The 21,761-nt window shown below is 42.3% G+C and overlaps 1 protein-coding gene across 1 annotated transcript in view; it reads left to right on the forward strand.

Moving 5' to 3' along the window:
* The window catches only part of LOC104544467 (delta-sarcoglycan), a gene marked incomplete at its 3' end in the record, with an annotated part of 159,208 nt that overhangs the window by 125,697 nt on the left and 11,750 nt on the right, over positions 1-21,761 (forward strand). Inside the window, exon 3 of the mRNA XM_010189385.1 lies at positions 8,835-8,936. Within this exon, the coding sequence (XP_010187687.1) occupies positions 8,835-8,936 (102 nt within the window). The remainder of the gene's footprint in view (positions 1-8,834; positions 8,937-21,761) is intronic.

Below are 21,761 nucleotides of genomic sequence, written 5' to 3' on the forward strand. Positions count from 1 at the left end.
GCGCTTTCAGTTCTCTCATTTCTTTGCTGTCCCCAGAGCCTCTCTTGCTAACAACAATGTCATATACACACTGTAGATAAGTCTGGAAGACACTTTAAATTATTTTTCAGTATATTCTGATAGTGGAAGAGCTAAATCATATATTTTTGTGACAAATACAGCTATAAAAATTCTGCGGTGGTTCCTTAGCCATGAGGGCAGCTTCTTAACAAGGGGACTGTGGATTCCTCTTAACTCAATGAATTTGATTTTAAAGCAAATTTCTTTTTACCTACCCATGAAAATAAATTGAATGTGCCCAATCTCCTATCTCTTATTGAAAGTATGAGTCTTGATTAAAAAAAAGGAAAAAAGAAATCATTAAAATAATCCCTGAAGCAATGCTACATTGGTATAGTTGGAATCACATTTTTAAAGTATATTTTATTTCATGATATCTGTTTATTGTTGTGCCTGGCAACCCATTTATTTTCTGTTTGAATCCTGTTGCACAGTACTGAGGTCTAGGTTTATTCCAGTTATCTACAGGCATGCAGAAAAGATGCCCAAGTCACCTTGAGAAGCTCCACAGCAGCTGGGAAGAAGCACTTGCAGGGAGTGATTTGGGTGCTAGGTGGGCTCTGTTGCCATTTTCTCTCCTACAACTGCAGAGATGGGATGATTATTTTCCAAGATGCAGACTCATCAGTTAAGTGCCTAATATTAGCTGTATCCAGGCTCAAAAGTGATTAATTGAGGTGCATTGAAAATATTCCTCCCCATCCACCCTGTTTTCTCCTGGCTTTTGGAAACAGAGCAGATAATAGTAGAGGAGAGTAAATGAAGCAACTGAAAATACGGGTTTGCATCGTGATTATCCTACCTTTGGAGGCTGATGTTGCCATAGCAGCGAGTGCATAATGCAGGTGTGGTTGGTTTTGAGAAGGTCAGCGCAACAGGTTCCTCCTCCGAGTGTTCCCGTAGCCTGAAGATCCCTCTGCTGAGGTGGGATCATCAAATGTGCCTTAGAGATGCGACTTGCGAGAGTGGCCACAGCCCTGCTGGGTCTCCGTCCACCTGTGCTCCTATTTTTGGTATCTTCAGTGTTGTAGATCTTGAACAGGGATTTGAAACCGGAGCGTGTTTGCGTGAGCCTCATTTCTTTGAAGAGACCTGGTATTGCGCTCTAATTAGTGCCCCTGAGTTATTTTACATGTTCACGTCAGATGAAAAATGACCCAATAATTGGCCCCAATTTTAAGGGCTCACCTTCAGAAACGTGACGTGAGACCTGGTGCTTTCCTTTTCGCACAGTCAGGCCTTAATCTGCCAGCTTCGTTGCTGGTCAGAGGGGAACTGCTAAATACTGGGTTAGTCAGAAAAATCTTACTTCAGAGTGTAAGAACAGAACACAAAAGGGATCCACTAAGGTAGAGAAAGGGAAAAAGTGTTCTCCTTCTCTCTGGAAACATCTTGCAATAATATAAAGATGAGGGAGTTCAATTTAGCCTTGGTTAAACTTGGAGGAGTGATGCCACAGAGGACGTTGTGTCCAAGATCTTTATGGTTTAAGAGAAAAAAGAAGTGTTTATTCTGTCCTTCATTGGGTGATTGACAGACGTTCTTCATTCAGGGGTATTAGGCCATAATTTATAAAACCTGTTCCTGCAACCCCTTGAACTGTACAGTGAATTTATGTGCTGATTTTGTTATTAAACGGCTGCATTAGAAGAGTACTTGTTCCTAGGAGTAAAAGAATCTTTTTTACCACTTCTGAGTGAGCACAAATTTCTGCAGGATGGGACTTTTCCCTTCTAGTTAGCATAATTATGGTAATGTGCTAGACTGGAAAAAGATGGAGAATTCAAGGGGCACATTTGGAATACGTGTTGATGAGGAGATGTGAAACCTCACTATTTGTGTTGGAGCAAAAAAGCGGAAAGCCTCTCAAGAGAACATGGCTCATTTTACAGTGCTTCAGTGCCAAAGTGCTCCGTAACAGGGAGCTGGGAGGCGTGAAAGGCAAATTTTGATCTCTTCCCCGCTGTACCGATGGAAAGGGAAATGATTACCCTAGGGAGGAATTCTGCATATGATGGTTGTGTTGTAGTAACAATGTTGGGATTCATTCTCATTTCCCCTAAAGGTCTGCTAATCTTTTTCCCTGCAAAAATGTACTCTCAAATGGAGTGGCTTATTTCAGAGAATTCCCGGTTTTTTGGTGCCGCGCATGATCATACCTTGAGTAAATTCACTAGCAGTTTGCTTTGAAAAGAAATACCTCCTGCCCAACGTAGTTCCAGCAATATGCAGTAAATCCTGAGCCGAGCTTCCTTCAAGCTCTGGCTGAACGATTTGTTTAGAAATTATTCCAGCACATTTAGAAGTTATTCCAGCACTAGTTTGGAGCTGTTTCAAGGGATGGGATTTAGTTGCTTTGGTCAGTTGTAACTTATTAGAAATGGTAATTGGCGAACCACGTTTGATCCCGTTCTTCCTGCTTCTTAGGATCTTTCTCCTAACTCCCACTGAAGTCAATGCAAATTTTATTTTGCTTTCAGTGACAACTGCATAGGGCTCTTTGAGTAATCATAATAAAAGATACAGGCTCCAGTAAGCACTCAGTTGGTGTGGAAGGACCTGATAGAAGGGAAAGGCGCTGTAGGAACATGCATGTGGAAGACATCCCTAATGCTGTCATGGGATGTGAGTCTGATGGGAATGGTTGAGGTTTTCTGCATCGCAGCTCACTGCCATGACTGTGAGGTGTCCTCGTGGTTTTTGTGCTCTCCTCATTGTATTCCCTCTTCTCATTACGTACCCCTCTTTCTGCGGTCATGCAGAGGAACTCGCAAAATCAGGAGTTCTCAAAGGAGAAGAAGGGCTCTGAGCTTTGCACGGGCTTGCTTTGGGCTGAATTTTACATTAATCATAACGGTCTGCAGGCAATTTCCTCCATTTGTACAGAATTCCTTGGTAAGTTAGCAGCTATCTGACTTTCCCGTAGCTTCATCAATGACTTCGCACCTGTGGAAGGCAGTAAAAGTGTCTACAACTTTAACAGCATCTTCTGGAGGTCATTTTCCAGTGGGTGACTCCCTCAGCTGGTCTTTGCTCATTCAGCTCCATGTTCCCTGTGACTGATTACTGCAGTGCCAGAGATTATATAGAGGTGTCTTCCCACAGCCTGTCACGAGCTCCTGGAGGGAGCCTTCTGTGAGTTAGCTGCCTGCTAGTCTTGCAATTTATAATGTTGCTGTAGTGCTCTGATTTGCTGCAAAGATTTTAGCTGTGCTTCATCTGTGTCTCCCGCCTTCCCTGGAGAGGGCATGTATGCTGGCTTGCAGTGATGCAAGGTGCTTGGGGTCACCTTCCTTCCCCCAGTGATGTCTCAGCACAGCTATCCTGCACTGTGCCCATCACCTTTAAATGAAAACACTACCAGTAAGGCATCTGACAGGGACATCTGAGGCCAACGAGCAGGCAGAAGTAGAGGGAGAAGGATGCCAGTTGTGGACATGAAACCTCATGATTCAGTTCAAAGCACAAGCATGTATCCGTGCATACAGGGATATGGTCATCTATGCTGTGTAACACCATGTTGGCTTGTTTTTCTCTACTGTCCACTCAAACCTGTGTCCACAGGTGAGGTCTTGAAGCAAGGTCTTGTGTCAGAGGTAGAAGCTGTCACATGTTGTCTCCTCATCTTGGAGTCCATGTTGCTCTGGACTGTGCTATGCAACCAGCTTTAACTTCATAGGACTGGTGCTGCTGATGGGTGTTTAGGCTCTCCTGACTTGCATAGGAAAATATTGCTGCTGATCCACAGCTGGATGCTGAGATCTTTAGTGAGATGACGAATTAACTGATGAAAATGAGGAGAAGGAGGGAAGGCAGATCCCATTAGAGCAAGTAGGTGTTCGAGGCTGTGAAGAACTGACAGCGATGTGCATCTGTACAGACCTTCCTTAAATTTGTGGAATCTGGAAACATTTAATGTCAAGTCAGAGGTAGAAGAGCACAGAAATCTTCCCAGTAGTGGGAGAAAAAAACAGGTCACTTGCATTTGCTATTTTTTTTCCTAACTTTGGATGTATTGAGCTGTGTAATAACTTGCAGATATCTGGAAGCAATGCAGAGCACAGCAATCAATAATACAAGGGACGATTATCAGGTGTTTCAGCCATCTGACATGAGCAGTCTCCAAAGATAATTTGTTCCCACAGGACATTGCCAAACATAACTTCAGTTTATTCCTAGTAAAAAAGTAAATGCTTACCTGCCGTGCAGAGACAAACCCTGCCAGCAGTTTTTCTCCTGAAAACTGAGACGGGGTAGAGGTGCAGGAAAAAGCACGGAGACCTCAATAAACAGCAAATTTGCCTTCAGTGTTCAGAAATGCCAGGAGAACGGGAGAAGCGCAGAGGAACGTGAGGCTGAATTTATTATTTGTAAAGAGCAAAGCATCCTGGCACAAGGGGCTGCAGTGAATATGTGTTATCACCACCTTGGTTCTTGACCAGGTTAAACTGTGGCGGAAGCCCAGCCTGATCTGATAAAGCTGCCTGTGGATGGCAGACACCACTGAAAATTGCCCTTGTTCCTATGTGTGAGCAGTATGGGTTGGTGCAGCTAATACCACTTCCAGTTATTTACCACAGCTATTACTTGTCCCTGCTTAGGTTGGTTGTTTTCTCATCTTCTGTTAAGTGAATCTCCCTGCTGCCAGTCATATAACTTAAAAAATAATAATAATAACCCACAACTGTTAAAAAGGCAACCAAAACCAGCTAGGCTTTACCCACACGTTGCCAGCCAAAAAGCAAAGACGAGCCTTGGTGATCAGAGAGGGGAAAAGCCTGTCATTGCTGCTAACACTAACATCATCGCTTGCAATTGGTTGTAAAACTGAGTTGCTTCTCAAGCTACTAAAAAAAAATCCTTTCTCATTCAGCCTCACCAAAATGACCTTTATGTTATTCAGGATTTTACCATTGCTGTCTTCTTTCATCACAGAGCAGCCAGAAATAGCACATAAATTTTTATGCCTGCCCATTACAAGGCACTGCGTAAAAAGAGAGGAAGCGTAGATGATAAAATTGATGGGAAAGTTTTCACCATGCTTTACCAAAAAGCCAAATAATTCAAAGCAGGCGGTGATGGAAAGTTCCCAGCTCTGCGCCTCCTGTTTGGAGCTTGCCCCCCGGAAGCTCCCACAGAGCTGGCTTGTGCCTGCACAGTAAAGTCCTTCACTGTCCAGTGAGGAGTCTACTCATGAAAAGGGGAGAAGAGATTGCCGGATGTCAGTGTATTAAATAATCAATGCTGCTTTTTGTCCTCATTCACAAGCAATAGAGTGACAGATAAGGATATACACCAATCACAGGCAAAATATTTAATAAAACCTTGTGGTGTCTCACACGGGCAAGCTTTCTGCTACATTTTATAGGTCACAGTCCATGAAATTTCATAGGAACTTTCATATATATATTGTCTCTAGCAGAGTATGACATTTATTTGTTATTAAACCATATAATTTAGGGAGGATGAAGATGCTTTATCCGAAACAACATGCGAGGTAGTCTTTCATACAATGATTTCTCTCTAATGTGACTGTATTTTGGGTTCTTTACATAATTCTGCAAGCTGCTTGGTTTTTTCCAATGGGAAATAAAAAATGAATAGGACTTAATCATGATCCTACTATAAGAGGCCAGGACACTTGTTAACTTTAAACTCAGGTTACAACCATTGCTTGTTTTTTGACCTGCTGACACAGGCTGTCGCTACAAAAAGCTGTGATCTGTAATGCTGAGAAACACGAGGAGCAGGGAGTTCATCCACTGGTCCATGTTCCTGGTAAAGAATTGCCCCACTTCAGCTCCAAAGCGAGCCCTGCAGTGGTCAGGAGTGCGTATCCACAGAGGTGGTCATTCTCGCAGCGATATGTGCTGCATCCCAACTCCCACCACCTGCAACTTTTCAGAATGAAACCAGAGAAGAGCCTGCAATGTGAAAGCCCTCAGGGCTTGTAACCTTCCTGAAATATTTATTTGGGGAAAAAAAAATTGTAGGTTGTTGGGTTTTTTTAGCAGCACAAAACATGTGAGAGTCTGCAGATAGCTGTAGTAATTCCTGCTCACTGAAATCGCAAAGCATACCACTATCAAAATTTAATCTGGGCTTTTGTGCATAATCATATTTCACTCATTTTCCTTCATCCTTTTGCTTGAGATAAATGAACTCATTCTGTGCCACCACCAAGCCAGAATTCACAAGCCGATGTTTTACACCCAGGATAAGGCGTGTAGCAACTGGCACTTTATGACTCATCTCTCATTCCCCTCTCCCTTCAAATCAATAGTATTTTTGGCATACATCTCTATTTAAAGTTTGCTTACAGCTTTTATTTCAAAATGAGATGGCATCGGTCATTTTATCACCCAGCACTCCTGAGCCTGCCTTGTTTGTACCACACCGTACTCTGGCAAAAATGATCTTTACTGGGCATGGTCCATCCTGGGAATGATGCTTTTTGGATCAGGAGAGCCTCTGGCAAGTGACCAGCGTCACTGCTGAGCCCTGCTGTGCCTTTGATTTTCATCCCTCCAAGTTGGCGCCTTTTGGCAATAGTTCATGCAGACATGTTTGGGTTGGCCACTCACCTCTAGTGACAGCGATTCCTTTTGCAGTGCTGGAGGTGCACATGCAATGGGAGGGAGAGGAAGTAGACAGATGTGGTTTGGTTTTTACAGCTGGATTAGAAAGCATGCAAGATGTATGTCCAAATAGATATGGTTTTCCCGGGTTTTCGCAGTCTTATCTTGATATTTTTAGGGCTTCTACCCTCCAAAATCCTTGAAGCTGTAAGTTCAAAAGGGCTCAGGTGGCTCTTTTGATTCGGACTTTAGTGTTTAAGGGCATTCCTAGCAGCACTTGAGAAGGAGGCAGCCCAGTCCCTGTCAGCGAGTCCCTAAATTACATGATGAGATGCCATGGAGTCAGTGTGGCACATCCGTATTTATAAATCAGTAATTCCTCCAAATTACTACTCCTGCCATTCTGTGGCCTGCATGACCCTGCATGATCCTGTTGCTGGAAGCACGGATGTGTTTGTCCCTCATTGCAATGTCCTCCCCATGCTGAGCTCCAGCTGTTGCAGATTTTGGGATTGTTATACCATGCCTTATCTTGGAGGCCTTGAGGCATCATACAGCATCATCCTCCTGCTTCTCCAGGTTGAAAGTTCCCTTAAGGAGTATGTCTGAGGGCTGCCGTGCTTATTCTTGACTACCCAACTCTTGGTCATTTCCCAGTCTTAATTTATATGTGTGGAGACATAACTTTTGCTAGCGTCAGTCTCAAATCTTAGTGATGTCAGTCAAATTTGTGCTAAAAGCTAATCCTCTGACAATCTTTTCTCAGGGAAAAAAAACAAATGTAATTCAATCCTTGCAAACTTTGACAATCACCCTGAATCTTAGTAATAATACTTTGCATTTGATGTGGTTTTGAGTATCCTTTTCCCTTTGCATTTCCCTCCCCACACTGTGTTTCTTATATACAAACACCTTTCTAAGCAATTATAGCCTAAATGAACCTAAATACCTCATCTTAGTAAAAGTCATGACTTTCAGAAGTTAAAGGTGAAACATAGTTTGGTCCTATTCTGCTCTATGCCAGTGTATCCGTATACCTGTCTTACTGCATAAAAACCATAAGAAAAACTCGTATAAAATTTTGACATGTGTTTTGTTTGCTATTATGGTTTGTCAGATGTTTCATTACATCTTGGACACACATAGCTAAACAATTTCTAAAGAAAATGGTCTATTTGCAGTCATGGGGAGGAGGCCTGCAGCCAACACTTCACACCATTTGTCAAGAAGAATTTTGCCGTTGAAGTGCAGGCAGCAGTGAGGGCTGGGGGTGATTGGTGCAGGGCTGGGGAGAGGGTGAGGACTGGTGGCTGCAACTATGAAACCCAAATGAGGAGAGGAGAGAAACGCATGTTACACCAGTCACTTCATTGCCTGGCCACTGGGAGCTTGCAGTGGTTATTTGAAAGGCAGGAAAATGACTCAGGAGACCCAAACATTTGGATCTGGAGGTTCAGATTGCTGGGATGTGCTTGAGCTGGACAAGGAGCAGAGCGAGGGCCCCAACCCTGAGCTAGCCATTGCAGGAGAGAAACATCGGGAGTTACCCAAGGCAGGAGAGCAGCGTGTTGGAAAGATGTTGCTTTTCCCAGAGCAAATATTTCCATAAATGTGTATTTCAATAAAGCTGTGTAGTGCCTTAACAATATTGAAAGCACGCGAAAGACTGTGAGACTTGAAACTGAACAGCAGGTTTCCACATCCTTTTGTTGTAAGGGCTGATAGTCCTAAAGAAACTCCACCAAAGAGCCTGTATTTTGCAGAGATTTCCTCAAATAACAGGGGTCAAATTCCCTACCATATTTTATTGCAATAGTCCTACATAGCCAAACCTGATTTTGTTGGTTTGGTGGAATTAACCACATAGTCTTTATAGGGATTTGCTATGAATGAGAAGGTATATTAATATACAGGTACACAGTGAATATTACAGGGAGTAGTTTGCTGTTAACACAGAGCATCATTGCATCTCTTTGAATAAAGATAACTAGCTGAAAAGAACATCTTTCATCTGTGTAAATGGTTTATTGGGGAACATTGCAGATTGTTCTGAATATAATTCTTTTTCGCAGAAACGGAGCTAAAAGGATAACACAAGTAATTACATTCTTTAGTGCCTCCCAGTGCTTCACATGTTCACCTCCATGAATTTAGTAATTGTGACTAATGGGTTTGTTTCTTTTTTATCTGTTTTAGGATGGAATGGGGAACCTGAGAATCACGGAAAAGGGTCTAAAACTCGAAGGAGATTCAGAATTCTTGAAACCTCTCTACGCCAAAGAAATCCGGTCAAGACCAGTAAGTTGTTGGGAAAGGAATAAGCACGTTTCTGTAGCTGTAGCTATAACAAACCAAGAGCAGAGTGGCGTGGTTATTGGATGAATTACTTTGGCTACTCTATACAAATGTAATTTGGGGAGTGAGACAGTGAGTATTCTTTGAGCACCTCGTCCAGATATTAAATCCTCTGAGCAGTTGCAAGGTTGATACACATCAGTTTAGATTATAGATAAAATGTTTCCAGGACCTCTGAGGTTTCACCTTGTCTTTTTGTCTCCTTTTGGATTAAATCATAAACAGCCCTCGACCGAGAGACCTGTATTTTCAAGGTGGAGGGATGGCAGGCAGTTACGAGATCCAGCTTTCACTTAATTGGTTACTCTTTTTCTGCAGAGAGGCAGAAGGACCTGATCTGTTGTTAGCTGGCACACAAAACCCGTAGGACACGCTCAGTCCCATTTCATGTTGTGTTTTAAAATTATGTGCAGTTAAAATTCAGTGCTGCTAGGAGAGACTGGTTGACAAAAGTGGCAAGGATGTTAACAACTGAAAATGAGAAAGAACCGAAGTGTGACTGAAATAGCATTTTCATAGTAGCATTTCGCTGACTGTGGTGACTTTTGCTCTTTCTGATGCGATCCTGTTTGTCCTGAGCAGCTTTAAAATAACTGCAACAATTATAGAGCGTTTCCAGGATCCTTCTCAGAAGATGTCATCTATCTTGTTTCCTGATCCAAAGTGTTAATTTGAGTGAGATACCAACCTTCCATTTTGATAACAATGGCAGATAGCTAATTAAATAAAGTTAACATCTCTTTATCTCAGCATTTCAGTGGTCTTGTAGAAATTGGAACTTGTAGCATAATCAACACAACTTCCAATACAATATCCAATTTAATTATTGAAGGTTGTAACCTCTGTAAGATGGCTAGGGATTGATTTGAACAAGCATAATCATTTAGGAAGAAAAGTTAATGAGAAAACGTTCATATCTGTAAATGTTTTCATTCCTGAATTAAAATGGAACCGTAGAACCTTACATGTCATACGCTTTGTAAGGTAAAATGTGTGGAAAAGGTGCAGCACTTGGTTTGATGAATAGACTGAGAAATTGCTACTTACATTTCTTTTGCTCTAGTTATATTTCTGGGAATAAAATTTGATTACTCAGAGAACTGAGAACCAGTTCTTACTAGTGGGGAGTTTACTGTTTACTTGTTATCATATTGATCTACATTTTAATATAGTAGGGGGGACAAAAGGTGTCCCTTTCTTGAGGTTATGAAACTACTTTCCACATCATTGACAGTTTAATGAATGCAAGGAACAAGAAATGTAAGGCAAGGCCTGTGTGTGTGTGTTCCTTGCTTTATCCCTCCTCCAGGAATAGTTGTGCTGTTGGTCACAGAAGGGTCTGGTTTTGAGCCAGAAGGTCTGATCTACAGCCGAGTGAGCTGGAGCATCCCTGCTGCCTTCAGTGGACGAGTCCTGGGGACTGTATTAACTACAGAGTTGTATAAACCACGTGTGTAGCTTCTCCAACTTCTCAGTGGAGTTAAACTGGAAGAGTCTGTGCTGGCTTCCAGGTTGCTCACGATAATGCTGGAATTACTGCTGGGCAACAGGGGCAATCCTATCGATTTCAATCAACTTCTGCTTTCTTGTGCTATGTGTGAATTCGGCATCTTGTAAGCAAATGGAACAGGTGCAGTCAATCAAAGGATAGTTATGGAATATTTTAAAATATTATTAACTAATCAGCGCTATATTTTTTTTAAAGACCAGTAGTATGACTCAGTATTCTCTTGAAGGGAACCATATTAGCAATTCCTGAACTTGATGAATGTTGCTAAAATAAAGTGCCAAAATCAGCTCTCAGTAGTACTGATGAACATCTACACTAATTCCACAGTAATCTTCTCTGGGTTTTCAGAAGTGTGTAATGCGGCTTTAAATATGCAAAGTGTAACAGAAACAGTATGACAAATAATAATAAAGTAAAGAACATTCCAGAAATAAGCTGACATATGTCATGGTTTAGCGATTTAAGGCTGGTCCATATTTTTCATATGTTAAATTAAGCAACCCAAGAGTTGTGTACAGTAATAGATAATGATTTTATATAAAGCTTGAAAGATTTCCAGACACTGGTTACTTATAGAAGACTTTTGTTTAAAAAAAAATAATTTCACTAATGTTCCGTGTAGTAGATGAAGGGATGGTGGTGCTGTGCGAAAATAGCAGGGGAAGAATCGCTTTTTACATGAGTGGCTACAGTTGCGTGACCTCCGTGGAGTGGGTTTTCCACTTTAAAAAAGTGGATTTCTTTCTCAAATTAATTTGGCAGAAAGGGAAGACCAAGGTTTGGAGAGGAGGAAAAGCCCTCAAATGTCTTTGCAAGAAACTGGCCGTGTGGGAACCTCTGAGCTTTTGTGTCTTGATTAGCTGCAGTACGTGCTGCCCCCTCCATCACCTTCTGGACAGGGTAGTTGCGTTTAGCTGTGCTCCTTTGAGAAAGTAACTCATTGCAACCAAAATTACAGTAGAGAAAAACAGAGTCTGTTGTACTGTGGCATGCAATTGATGACCCCCCAACAAGGGCATCTTTCTCAGAGTCCCTTCAAAAATGTTAGCGGAAGGATTGGACCAAAGTGGTTTGGTCCCGTGCCATCAAAATCACTGCCATGAACTGGCTTCTCAAAGCTGCTTCCAGCCAGTTTCTTTCTGCACCACCACTGCCTCCTGTCTCGGGAATGACACCTTCCAGGGTCGCTTTCGTCTTCACTCACTCATTCAATAGTGATCCCCCAAATCCCTCTCTCTTCATGTAATGAGGGTCTCTGTTCCTGTGGTTTCCCCATCCTAATCCTGGCTCAGCAATACTCAGTTTGTAGTGCCTCCTGGATCAGGAACCTATTTCTAAGCATCAGAGCTTGCAAATAAACCTAACCTTGTAACTGCATGAGCCTAAAGTTTATCTGGAGATTGAATGATAGTAACTGATGGTAGCAGTGTTTGCACCCTTGTGGTCTTGTTTTAAAGACATGAGATGGATGCATTCCCTTTTCCAGGAGTGATCAGAGCATCTTAAACTCCCAGATGAACATATTGTGCACTAAACTGTATTTTCCATGCCACTTGCATGGAACATGAGCATCTTGCTGCCTTTAATTAAGAAGTTAACTGGACCATGAAGTATTGCCTGTGTAAATAAAAGTGATTTGTACGTAGGCAAGAAGGTGCATTAGAAATCCTCGCATTTCTTTACTTGCACATAAATTATGGAGATTATTAAAAATTGGAAGGGTCATCTATAAACCCATCTGTAGCTCAGCTGCACTGTCACTCGCAAAATGTAGCTGTCTTTCTAACTGTTGTAATTTATTGTGGACTACCGTGTGAACCATCTGCTTGCTTATAAATCAGACAAACTTTGACTGAAAGTTGCACACAGCAGCACAAGTTGTTAATTTTACGTGCTGGAAAGCAATTGCAACAGTTTTGTGGTCTTCAGGCTTCATAGCTTTAATTTGAATAGAAATTTAAAGCTGGAAATTTTCCTGCCTTTGTTGAGAAGAGCTGCTCACAAGCAGATTGCTTCAAACTTGGAGTGAGCACAGATTTTGCTTTCTTAGTGCGGTCGGGGCGTTGCGAAGCTTGCTACATCCAGGTCTGTAAGTAACTTCAAAGGGGCAAGACAGAGAACAGGCTATGTGCATTTTCCATTCCCGTAACAACAGAAATAAAATCCTGTGCTGTGATTACACAGGAAAATCGGAGGAATTACTTCTCTCAGGAGCTGTTGACAAGCAGTGAGATGACAATCTCAGCTTTAGGAAGCAGAGGAAGACATCGCCATGACAGGATCAGGATGTTTTTGCCCTTTCAATGTTCACTTCAAGTGCATAGGTAGAAAAAATAAACCTCCCTTTGCAAATGTTTACACCTGGGCTTAAATTTTCTTACCCTGAATCATTTTAAAGACAAGAGTACGGCTTTGCCTGGCAAAGATTTTTTGCAGTACAAAGCTCTTGACTGGGGTCCTGCTGGTTCAGCTCTTGCAGACTCTTCTACTGATGGGGTCTGGAAACACAGACCTAAACATGGGCACCGACCCTCCTTGTCTGTCCTCTGCTACCACAGGGAGCTCCAAGCTACTTACAGGTATAAGTGATAGCAAAATTCACTGAACAGATTTTGAGGAGATTGTAAATGTCTCTTCAAAGAGATCTCTTGGTGTATTTAGCTGGTTTCATGTTGAAGGTCTCCTTCCCGTTATTTTTAATCAACTGAAAAAGAATTTAAAATAAGGATTCTACACATCAAAGGAAAAAAGCCTGAGGCAAAGTACAGAGTCTTTTTTTTATTTTGCTTTCTTTGGGTGATCTTAGAGGTCCCTATCATGCTCCCTGTGGCAATGAGTATCTCACTGAGAGCAGCGTGCTAGCTCAGAGCATTGGAGCAAACCTGGTCTCGTTTGAAGCCGTACAAAATAACCAGTGACTACAGTGGAAGGACTGGGCCTGTCATTAACACTTGGCTGCAATTCTGCAAGGGCATCTGTTTGGCCTGAAAACCTCACAGTTGTGAATTAGGGCTGATAACTGCTATTCCCTTTACTGGTGTTTAGTAAGTTCTCATCAGCATAAAAGCTAGACTAGCAAGTGCGTAAAATATGCTTGTCTGTACTTTACATTTTCCCCAGCCAGTATTTGAATGATAGAAATTTTAAAGGCAGCTTTTAAGAGTGATAAATAATTATTTTGCCAATGTACTTGTCTCACTGTGTTCAGATCTAGAAGAAGAGTGGTATAATTTTAAAGCACAGAGCCAGTTCAGTAATGGACATATTCTTTTGTATTATTTGCTCTGCAGGCCTACCCGCCTCACAGCTAAAAATATGCGCTGAAAAACAATAAACCATGTATTTGGATGAGACAATGACGTGTGTCCACAATGGGGCATACCTGCCTCATAGCCATAAATACATATTTATAAACAGTGTAACATACTAATTTGGATTAAAAGGCAACATCCACCCATGAGGAAAGGCAATGCAGATGGCAAGATAATTGCAACTTTGTATGATGCTCAAACTGTGTATTAGAAATATAGCTTTCATTAAGGGCTCAGATAGATAGCATGAAAAAAGGCTGCTATTTTTTGAGGAGGGAGACAGAATAATTCCTTTTCGTCCCTTGTCAGAGTTTACAGAGCAATAAAAGGATATTGAATTAGTTCCTGATGATTTGGTCTAACAAAGTGCTTAAGGATTTCAGCACGCTCACTGAAACCATCCCAGGGTAGAAATGAAGTTGGTCTCACCGTGCTGCCGTCACTTAGCAGTCCCTGCACACTCCCACCACCTCTTTGGCCATTACTCCTCCCAGTGTTTAGCTATTCCCTTAGTGAGTGGTTCCCTCCAAAGAAAAGAGGAATCTTCTTTTTTGCACATTAGGGTAGGAAGGAGCCTGTAAGAGCTCCTGGCAGCTCATGGGGACGTCGATCTCCTGCCTCTGGAGCAGTGCAGCTGCCACTGTGGCTTTGGGTAGAAAAAGCTCATGCTACCCAAGGTCGACTTCTGAAGCACAATGCATCCTCTAACTGCATCTTCATCGCTTCCTGCTTCTTGGTTGATTCTTGGCAGCAGATATTAAAATATTGTTTAAAAGCCCCAATAATTTAAAAAAAGAACCAAGTTGCTTCTGATGGCACAGCCAACAAAAGGAAGCTTCTTGCGGCCATGCCTGGCCATCTCATATTCTCCATACAGGGTTTGTTACACGTTGCCTGTGGCACCACTCCAGATACCTTGTCATGGGTTCTGTGCCAGTGTGCTTTTGCTATAAATGTCTCTCTCGGTTTGGTCAGTTTGAGTCTTGCTTGCTCAACAGCTATCAGCAGAGAGGAGAGCTGGCAGTCAGCAGAAAAAACAGTGAAAATAAACAGAAGCAGCCGAGGCATCATTTCGGCAGAAGCACCCTCACCTGATGCACAGATATTGTTGCCATCGCTATCCAAAGTCTATTTGAGCCTCAGTACAGCAGTAGGCTGTGAGCATCCAGTGGGATTTATAAAACTGATATGCTCTACTCTTAATAAATTTCATTTTTAAGCAATAAAATCCAGAGAGCCTACTTCAGGCTGAACCTTGGCTGCCCCAGCGCTTTGAGGGCAGTTAGTGGCTCTGTGATATTTCCAGTGTGTTCAAAAGGTGGAAGTTTAAGTAAATTTTACAGCAACTATGAAAACATTTCCCTCTAGCTTCATAGTAAAATTGGCTAGAAGTCTCTCCACTTGGAATTTTGAAGGAAATTTTGCAGGCTGGCTGAAGGGGGGTACTTCCAGTAACACTACAATTATGTCTTGCTTTGTCTGTTCCCATTTTTTGCCTAAGGAGTGGGTGTTATGTGCTCTGAGGCAACTGAGGTACCCCACCAGCTGCAAAATTGGGGTATCCCAAAGAAGAGGAAGAGAGGAAGCTCTGAAGTAAACAAACTTTTTGGAATAACTCACAAGTTGCATTTCAAAACAAAATCTCTTGGAGGCTGCCTATGGCATTTTGAAAAGGATTTCATTAACTCTTGCTAACTTGTCATAAGCTCTCTTAAATGGAAGGGTAATGGCTCATAACATTTGTAAGCTTTTTAATTTCATGCAATATGAGCAGTGTAATCAACACCTATTAAAGTCAATCAGCTGTGCCAAGTGGGCTACCTATCTCGGCTTTTGTCTACGTTTTCATCATGGGCACACCTCTGAACTAACTCTGGGAGCAATGTGCCTATACTTGCTTATCCTAACATCGGTGAAGATGTTGTATCCAGAAAACCCGATGTGGTCATTGCAGAAGTACCTGAACCCAAAAGCTGAATAAGCACTTCATAGTCTGTGGTTTCCACCTTCCAGGGCAGGAGTTTGGGCCATGGAGCTGATGTGGATTAGTTAACAGCTCTGGAGTTAAACAAACATGAAGGAGATGGAGAATTTCCCAAACGATCTCCCAGTGTATTTGACTTTTTCCCTTTGACAGGTGAAGTTTGTCTGCTTGAGCCGGTTGTGTAAGGAGAGGGGAGCTGTTAGACAGCGTGTTCGTTGTGCTGTTCTGATCCGATTCCCACCTCCTGTTTGTTTTAAACATTTGCAGCGAGGCTCTGCAGTTACAAAACCAAGTGATGCGCATCACAGCTCAGAGTGAGCTGCTGGGTTAAGACTGGGTTGCTCTGTGGTCTCTAAGCTTTTGCATTGTGTTTTTGCCGTGATCCCAGAAATTGCATTTCAGCTGTGAAAAGGAGGGCAGTGGGGCTGAGTTTTGTGGTGGGGCTGGATTTTCACGGAAAAGTTGCGGGTCAGCTAACATCATGTTTTCAACTGAGTGGTGAGCCTTGAGACAGGAGTGCAGGCACTAGAACCTAAAGAATAGAATAAACATTTGATTTAGTTTATTCTCCCATAGGAAAAAAGAAAAACCACGGAATTACTCATTTTAAAGCTGAAAGAAAAAACGGCTGAGTTGAATGAATTTAGCAGGCAGTTTCTTGCCTTCCTTGGACATGCACCACTCTTGTGTGTGTTATTTCATCTCAAATTTGCATGTTACCCCTAGGAATTAATTGGAACACTGCTGTGAAGCTCATTTTTTTACAGTTAACCATTTATTATGGCCTCTCAGTATTCCTACAGGCTTGTAAACCTTCAGGAGCTGTACATTGTCCTTATTTTTCTATGCTTAATCTTATTTAATAAAATTAAAAAGCACGGGTGGTTTACTGGGAGATTCACGAGTGCAGGACACTCCAGTCACACCTACTGATTACAGGATTTCTGATGCTGACTTGCATGGACAGGTATTACTGTTAAAAGAGAAGCTGTGCTGGTAGTTGACTACAGCTGACCTGAACCAACCCGTGGGACTGAACACATTCATAGGTTAGCCTTCAATTCTCAGTCCAAAATTTGATCCAGATTTCATCTTAACAAGCTGTAGCCTCAGAAAGAAGTAAGCCTCACAAAGCACCTGAAACTGCTCGAGGTAAAACGTGTACAATCGTGTTCTGCTGCTTTTCTCTCTCTCAAGGGCAAAGGCCTTGAGTTGAAGGATTTATTGTGTCTGGGCATTGCTGCTGACAGTCAGGATTCTGGCTGCTTTGGAAAGGCTGAAATATAAAAACAACTTCTTAATGCTAAAAATGAAAAAGGAATAAAACTTTATACGGTATCGGTAGGGAGAGGATAGAGACAAGTAGACAAAGGAAACACTATAAGACAAATAGCAAAATCCAATTATAAAGAAAAAGAATGTTTTTTCTGATATTTCCAAGAAGCCTCAATGGCAGAGCCTTGTGTCTTCTTACCACAGCACAGCAAGCACTTCTGCAGCTTTTCTGCTGCTTAAAACTATTTCAGCAGCAAAGTTATGTAGTTTGTAGAGCAAGCGTTACTTGACAAGACGAGCTGTGCTGTCATGAGGAGGTGCAGGCACACACAACTGGTTTTACAGACACTGCAGTTTGTGAGTTCTTTGGTTTGCAACAGGAAAGGAAAGCCAGACCTACCAGGTTTTGTTTACCAGTCGCTGTGCCAGTATTAAGCATTTCTCTGATTGTTCTGTTTCTAAATGACCGATGTTGGATTTGGAGAAAGAAGAATGCAGGGCAAAACATGAACAACTCTAAATTTGTTCCTGTTCTTTTAGGACAAATTTGGGCTTTTGGGAAAACTGACTTGCTTCTTTTGAAAGAAAAAGTTGGCTGTTAGCATTTACCTGGCTGGAACATCTCTATTTTTGGTCTCACTTTGTCTGAGGCTGTGCCCAGACATCTATTGCCACGTACACCAGTGTCTTTCAGAAAGGGATAGTCCCACACCAGCGTTAGTGGCACAGTGTTGGAGTGCAGGACAGTACTGTCTGTCTGTGCTAAAAGTGGCTATAAATCTAGTCACAGAGGTAGACGTTCTGTCTTGTGAGTGAATCATTGATTTAGGCTTCAGTCCAACCAGATATTTAATTATGTGTGTTATTTACAGACATAAGTAATTTCATTGACATCAGTAAGGCTATTTGCATGCATAAGGTTGGGTGTACATTGTGTTCTTTGCTGCATTATGCCCTATAACTACTTCTGCATACACTGCATGCGTGTGGCAGAGCAAAGCCACCGGCAGGAGTCCTTCCTGCTGGTCCCTGTATGAACTTGGAGACAGACACAGCCCTTTCCTCTGAAAGGTTTTACATTGCCAGTAGGAAGACAGAGTGGGACACGAGATAGGGATGAGGGTGAGCAAGGCAGCTGGCTCATTTTCTCCTACAGCAGCTGAGGTTTGCTGTGAGGAGTCCCATGTCCATGTGCATGCCCATCTTGGTAGACCACATGCCCAGAGTATAAAGAAGTGTCATGGTGGAGCTGGCAGGTATTTTCAAATGGAAGATGATATGGTAAAGAGTGAAGGAAAGCAGTTTTCATGGTGCCCATTTTTTTGTTTGTTTCATTTTTTATTTTTTACTGCAGGTTTTCAGTATGAAATGTCACATGTCCGTTGATTTCCTCTTGATTTGCTGTAATTCTGAGTCCAGTGAATTTTCAAGGCTTGCTTCCAGTCTGGCCTTAAAATGTTGTGAGGCAGGTTGTACAGAGTACTGGCAGGGAGTCTGTTCCTCATTTCTCTCTAAAAGGGAATAACCTATGGAACAGAGAAAATTAGGGGTGTTTTGGGTCACAGCATTTCTTCCTTGTTCATCCATCAGGGCATGATCCTTGTTTGCCTTACATAAAATAGAAGGAGATTCCTTGCTTTCAAACCTTAAATGTTCCCTGAGCAGGAGTGGAGCTAAAGCATCCGTGGCTTTTGCCTTCTCTGTGCTGAGATACCCCAGGTAGCATCAACTGTACAGGGCTGCTGTCATCCAACTTCCGCTAGAAACATCCCTTCTTAGGAGAGAGACACATCTTCCTTTAGAAAGTCATTCTTCATGGTCTGTGAGGGGAGGTTTTATTTAATGTTTATTCCAAATGCAGCAGTGCTAACATTTTATTTGTAGATCACTGTGTTTTTATGAAAATGGTGAGTAACTGCATGCCAGGATTTGCATGGTGCAGGATTCTTTGTTGGATTCTTAATTTGCAGTCTAAAACTAGGCAATGAAAATTGCTTTTATGACTTAAGCTTTTTCCTTTCTCTTTGTTTCCAGCTACTGCTTGATACTGTGCTTCTGGTTCTTTTTCTTCTTGAGCAAAGCAATATACCATTCCTTTGTCTCTCTCTTGATTTAGACAAGGGATGGATTTGTCACGGGGCATTTAATGAATAAAAGCAGTTAACATCCGAGTTCTGCTTCTCTGCTAGGAAACCAGCAGCAACTGCGAAAGATTGCCCATGGCACCATGAATGGGTGGCTACTGATTTGGAGAGAAGCGTGCTGTGCACTGAACCATCCATATCACTCCTTACAGTGCCTGGAAAGTCTGCTTTTCCAAGTACTAATGCAGGCTGAGCCTTCCTCTTGGATGCGATCTGACAGGACTGCAGCCCAAGGCAGCACAGCTGAAGAGTAAGATGTGTTTCTTCCAATGAGAAACTTTGTAAGACATCAATATTTAAAAGCGGAGAAATAAATTAAATTACAGACAATCAAGTTGGTTGAGAGGACAAGAGAGGTCATTTGTCTGACAGAACAAGCATATCTCTCCAGCAAGGCATTCAGTTATTTAGCCAATAGCTGTTGTCTTTCTTTTGATTAGATTGATCTGGAAGACTATTAACTCATTGTTTTTCATAAAATCGTTATTTTTCAAGGTGTATTTTGCAGGTTAGAAGTACAGAGTGTGCACAGCTGTTCATCACTTAGCGCAGTTGATACTTTCCTTTAAGCAGATTCACTGTTGTGTTGTGTTGTACAGGTGAAGCCACACCGTGAATCGCCAAATAATCCATAATCCAAATGCACACTGATTGCTGTAAAAGATCAAGAGTAAGGATCAACCTGATCTGATTTAGTGACTTGGTTTCCAAAGAGCTGTGCCTGGAAGACGGTGGCTGATGAGATGAACCTGAACACATTTCCTCTGATGCTTTCCGTGCTTGAGCCTGTGTCGTCCAGGCTTTTGCAAAACACCCTTCACTCTTTAAATGAAGTAAAGGCCAGACAGGGCAATGGCACCTATGTTATCAATGCTGCTAGGTTGAGAAGCACCTATTGCATGTTTTATTGCATGTTTACTGGTGCTTCAAGCCAAACTATTTCATTTGTATTGCTGCTATGCTCTTGAAATCCCCAGCTCCTACTGCAAACTGACTTTTGCTATATATGTTTCCTTAAGATCCCAACTGTTATTTATAAATGATGAACCTTGATGTTGGTACCCAGTTGGGAGAGCAGCAGGCTTTTTGTTTCTCTCTGCAGCATTATCTATTATGCAGCATCCTGGGAAGTGTAGTTGAGCTGAAGTAGAAGAAATGGGAACACGCAGGCAAGACCCTTCCTGTGCTCTTTCCTGGTAGGAGCCACTGGTTGAATGTCTTCACTGATCAGTTTTGTTCCTTCAGAGTTTTGAAAGAACTTCAGGAATAAAAACATCAGGAGGCAAATGCCTTCTGTTTGAAAGTGGAGACAACCAGAGAGGCTGAGCCACCCTGCTGATTGCCCGAAGAGTAATTCCAGGTCCTTGGCTTTTATATACCTCCCTGTGCTCTATTTTACCTTCACACATCCTAATTTCTTTGGCTGCTTTTGCTATTAGTCACCATTTCCCCAAACAACATTCCTGTCTTCTTCCAGGCATGGAAAAGGCATCTGCTGCTCTTTCTGCGAGCCTCGCATCTCTTGAAATACCACTCCCCAGCTCCCCAGTGGAGTTGGTTAGGGATGTATTTTAGCTCATCAGCCCTGTACTGTGGCAATAGCCTGCATTCCTCTCCTCTCTTCACCCTGAAGCAGATACTCAGAAGTGTCTGTTGAATGGCAGCTGCAAGATGCAGTCAAATCCCAACACAGAGCACCCTGTTCCTGTTCATGCAACTGTTTCACCAGTCAGACCTTGCTGCCATGCTGTCTCTGTAGGTACATGTGCTTGGTGTCGCAATGTCCAGCAGGATTTAGCCTCTTTCCTCCAGATCAATCCAATTTCATGACACATGCTCAGCTGCATCTCTCAATTTACCCCTTCAAGTGTTGTACTGCCTTGGCTGTTGGGTGTGCGGGCTCCCCGAGGCAGGTGGAGGTTTGTGGTTCTTCCTCTCCAGGACAGTTCCTGTCTGCCACTAACTCACAGATGGACTGTGGTGGCACTGCAGGGCAGAGTTTGGCCCCTCTGTTTATTCCTGTGGAGAAGCCTCTGTCCAGTCATGTAGACCAAAAGAGCATCCTTCTTAAAGATGAATATTGATCATTTCAGCAGAAGAAATGAAGTTGTTAGGTGAAAGCAATTCAGAAACAGTCTGTGCAAATGTTTCTGTGACCCCATAACCCCGTACCATAATTAAATCAAATTACTTTGGTACTTAGCCTTCCTTTTCTGTCCTTCCCATTTTCCCAGATGCGCCCATACAGAGTTAACTGAATATATTTCCACAATAAATATTCCCACAACAAGGCCAAAATATGGTTTTCATCAATCATTTTATAGCTGCCTCAAACCTGTCACACCAGTGTATGTGCTTACAGCAGCTTGGGGAAAAAATGCAGACAAACCACAAATAAAAGGAAGAATTTGAATAGAAAACCTGAATTTTCTATCACCAGGAATGGTTGGATGATCTTTCTTTGTGTCTTGTACAGTGGCAAGTACACAGTCTCCAATGAATAAATAATTGCAGATCCAGGAAATAAGATTATTACTCCCATGA

The sequence above is a fragment of the Mesitornis unicolor genome, unplaced genomic scaffold (assembly GCF_000695765.1).
Source record: "Mesitornis unicolor isolate BGI_N332 unplaced genomic scaffold, ASM69576v1 scaffold12870, whole genome shotgun sequence".
Taxonomy (NCBI): Eukaryota; Metazoa; Chordata; class Aves; order Mesitornithiformes; family Mesitornithidae; genus Mesitornis; species Mesitornis unicolor.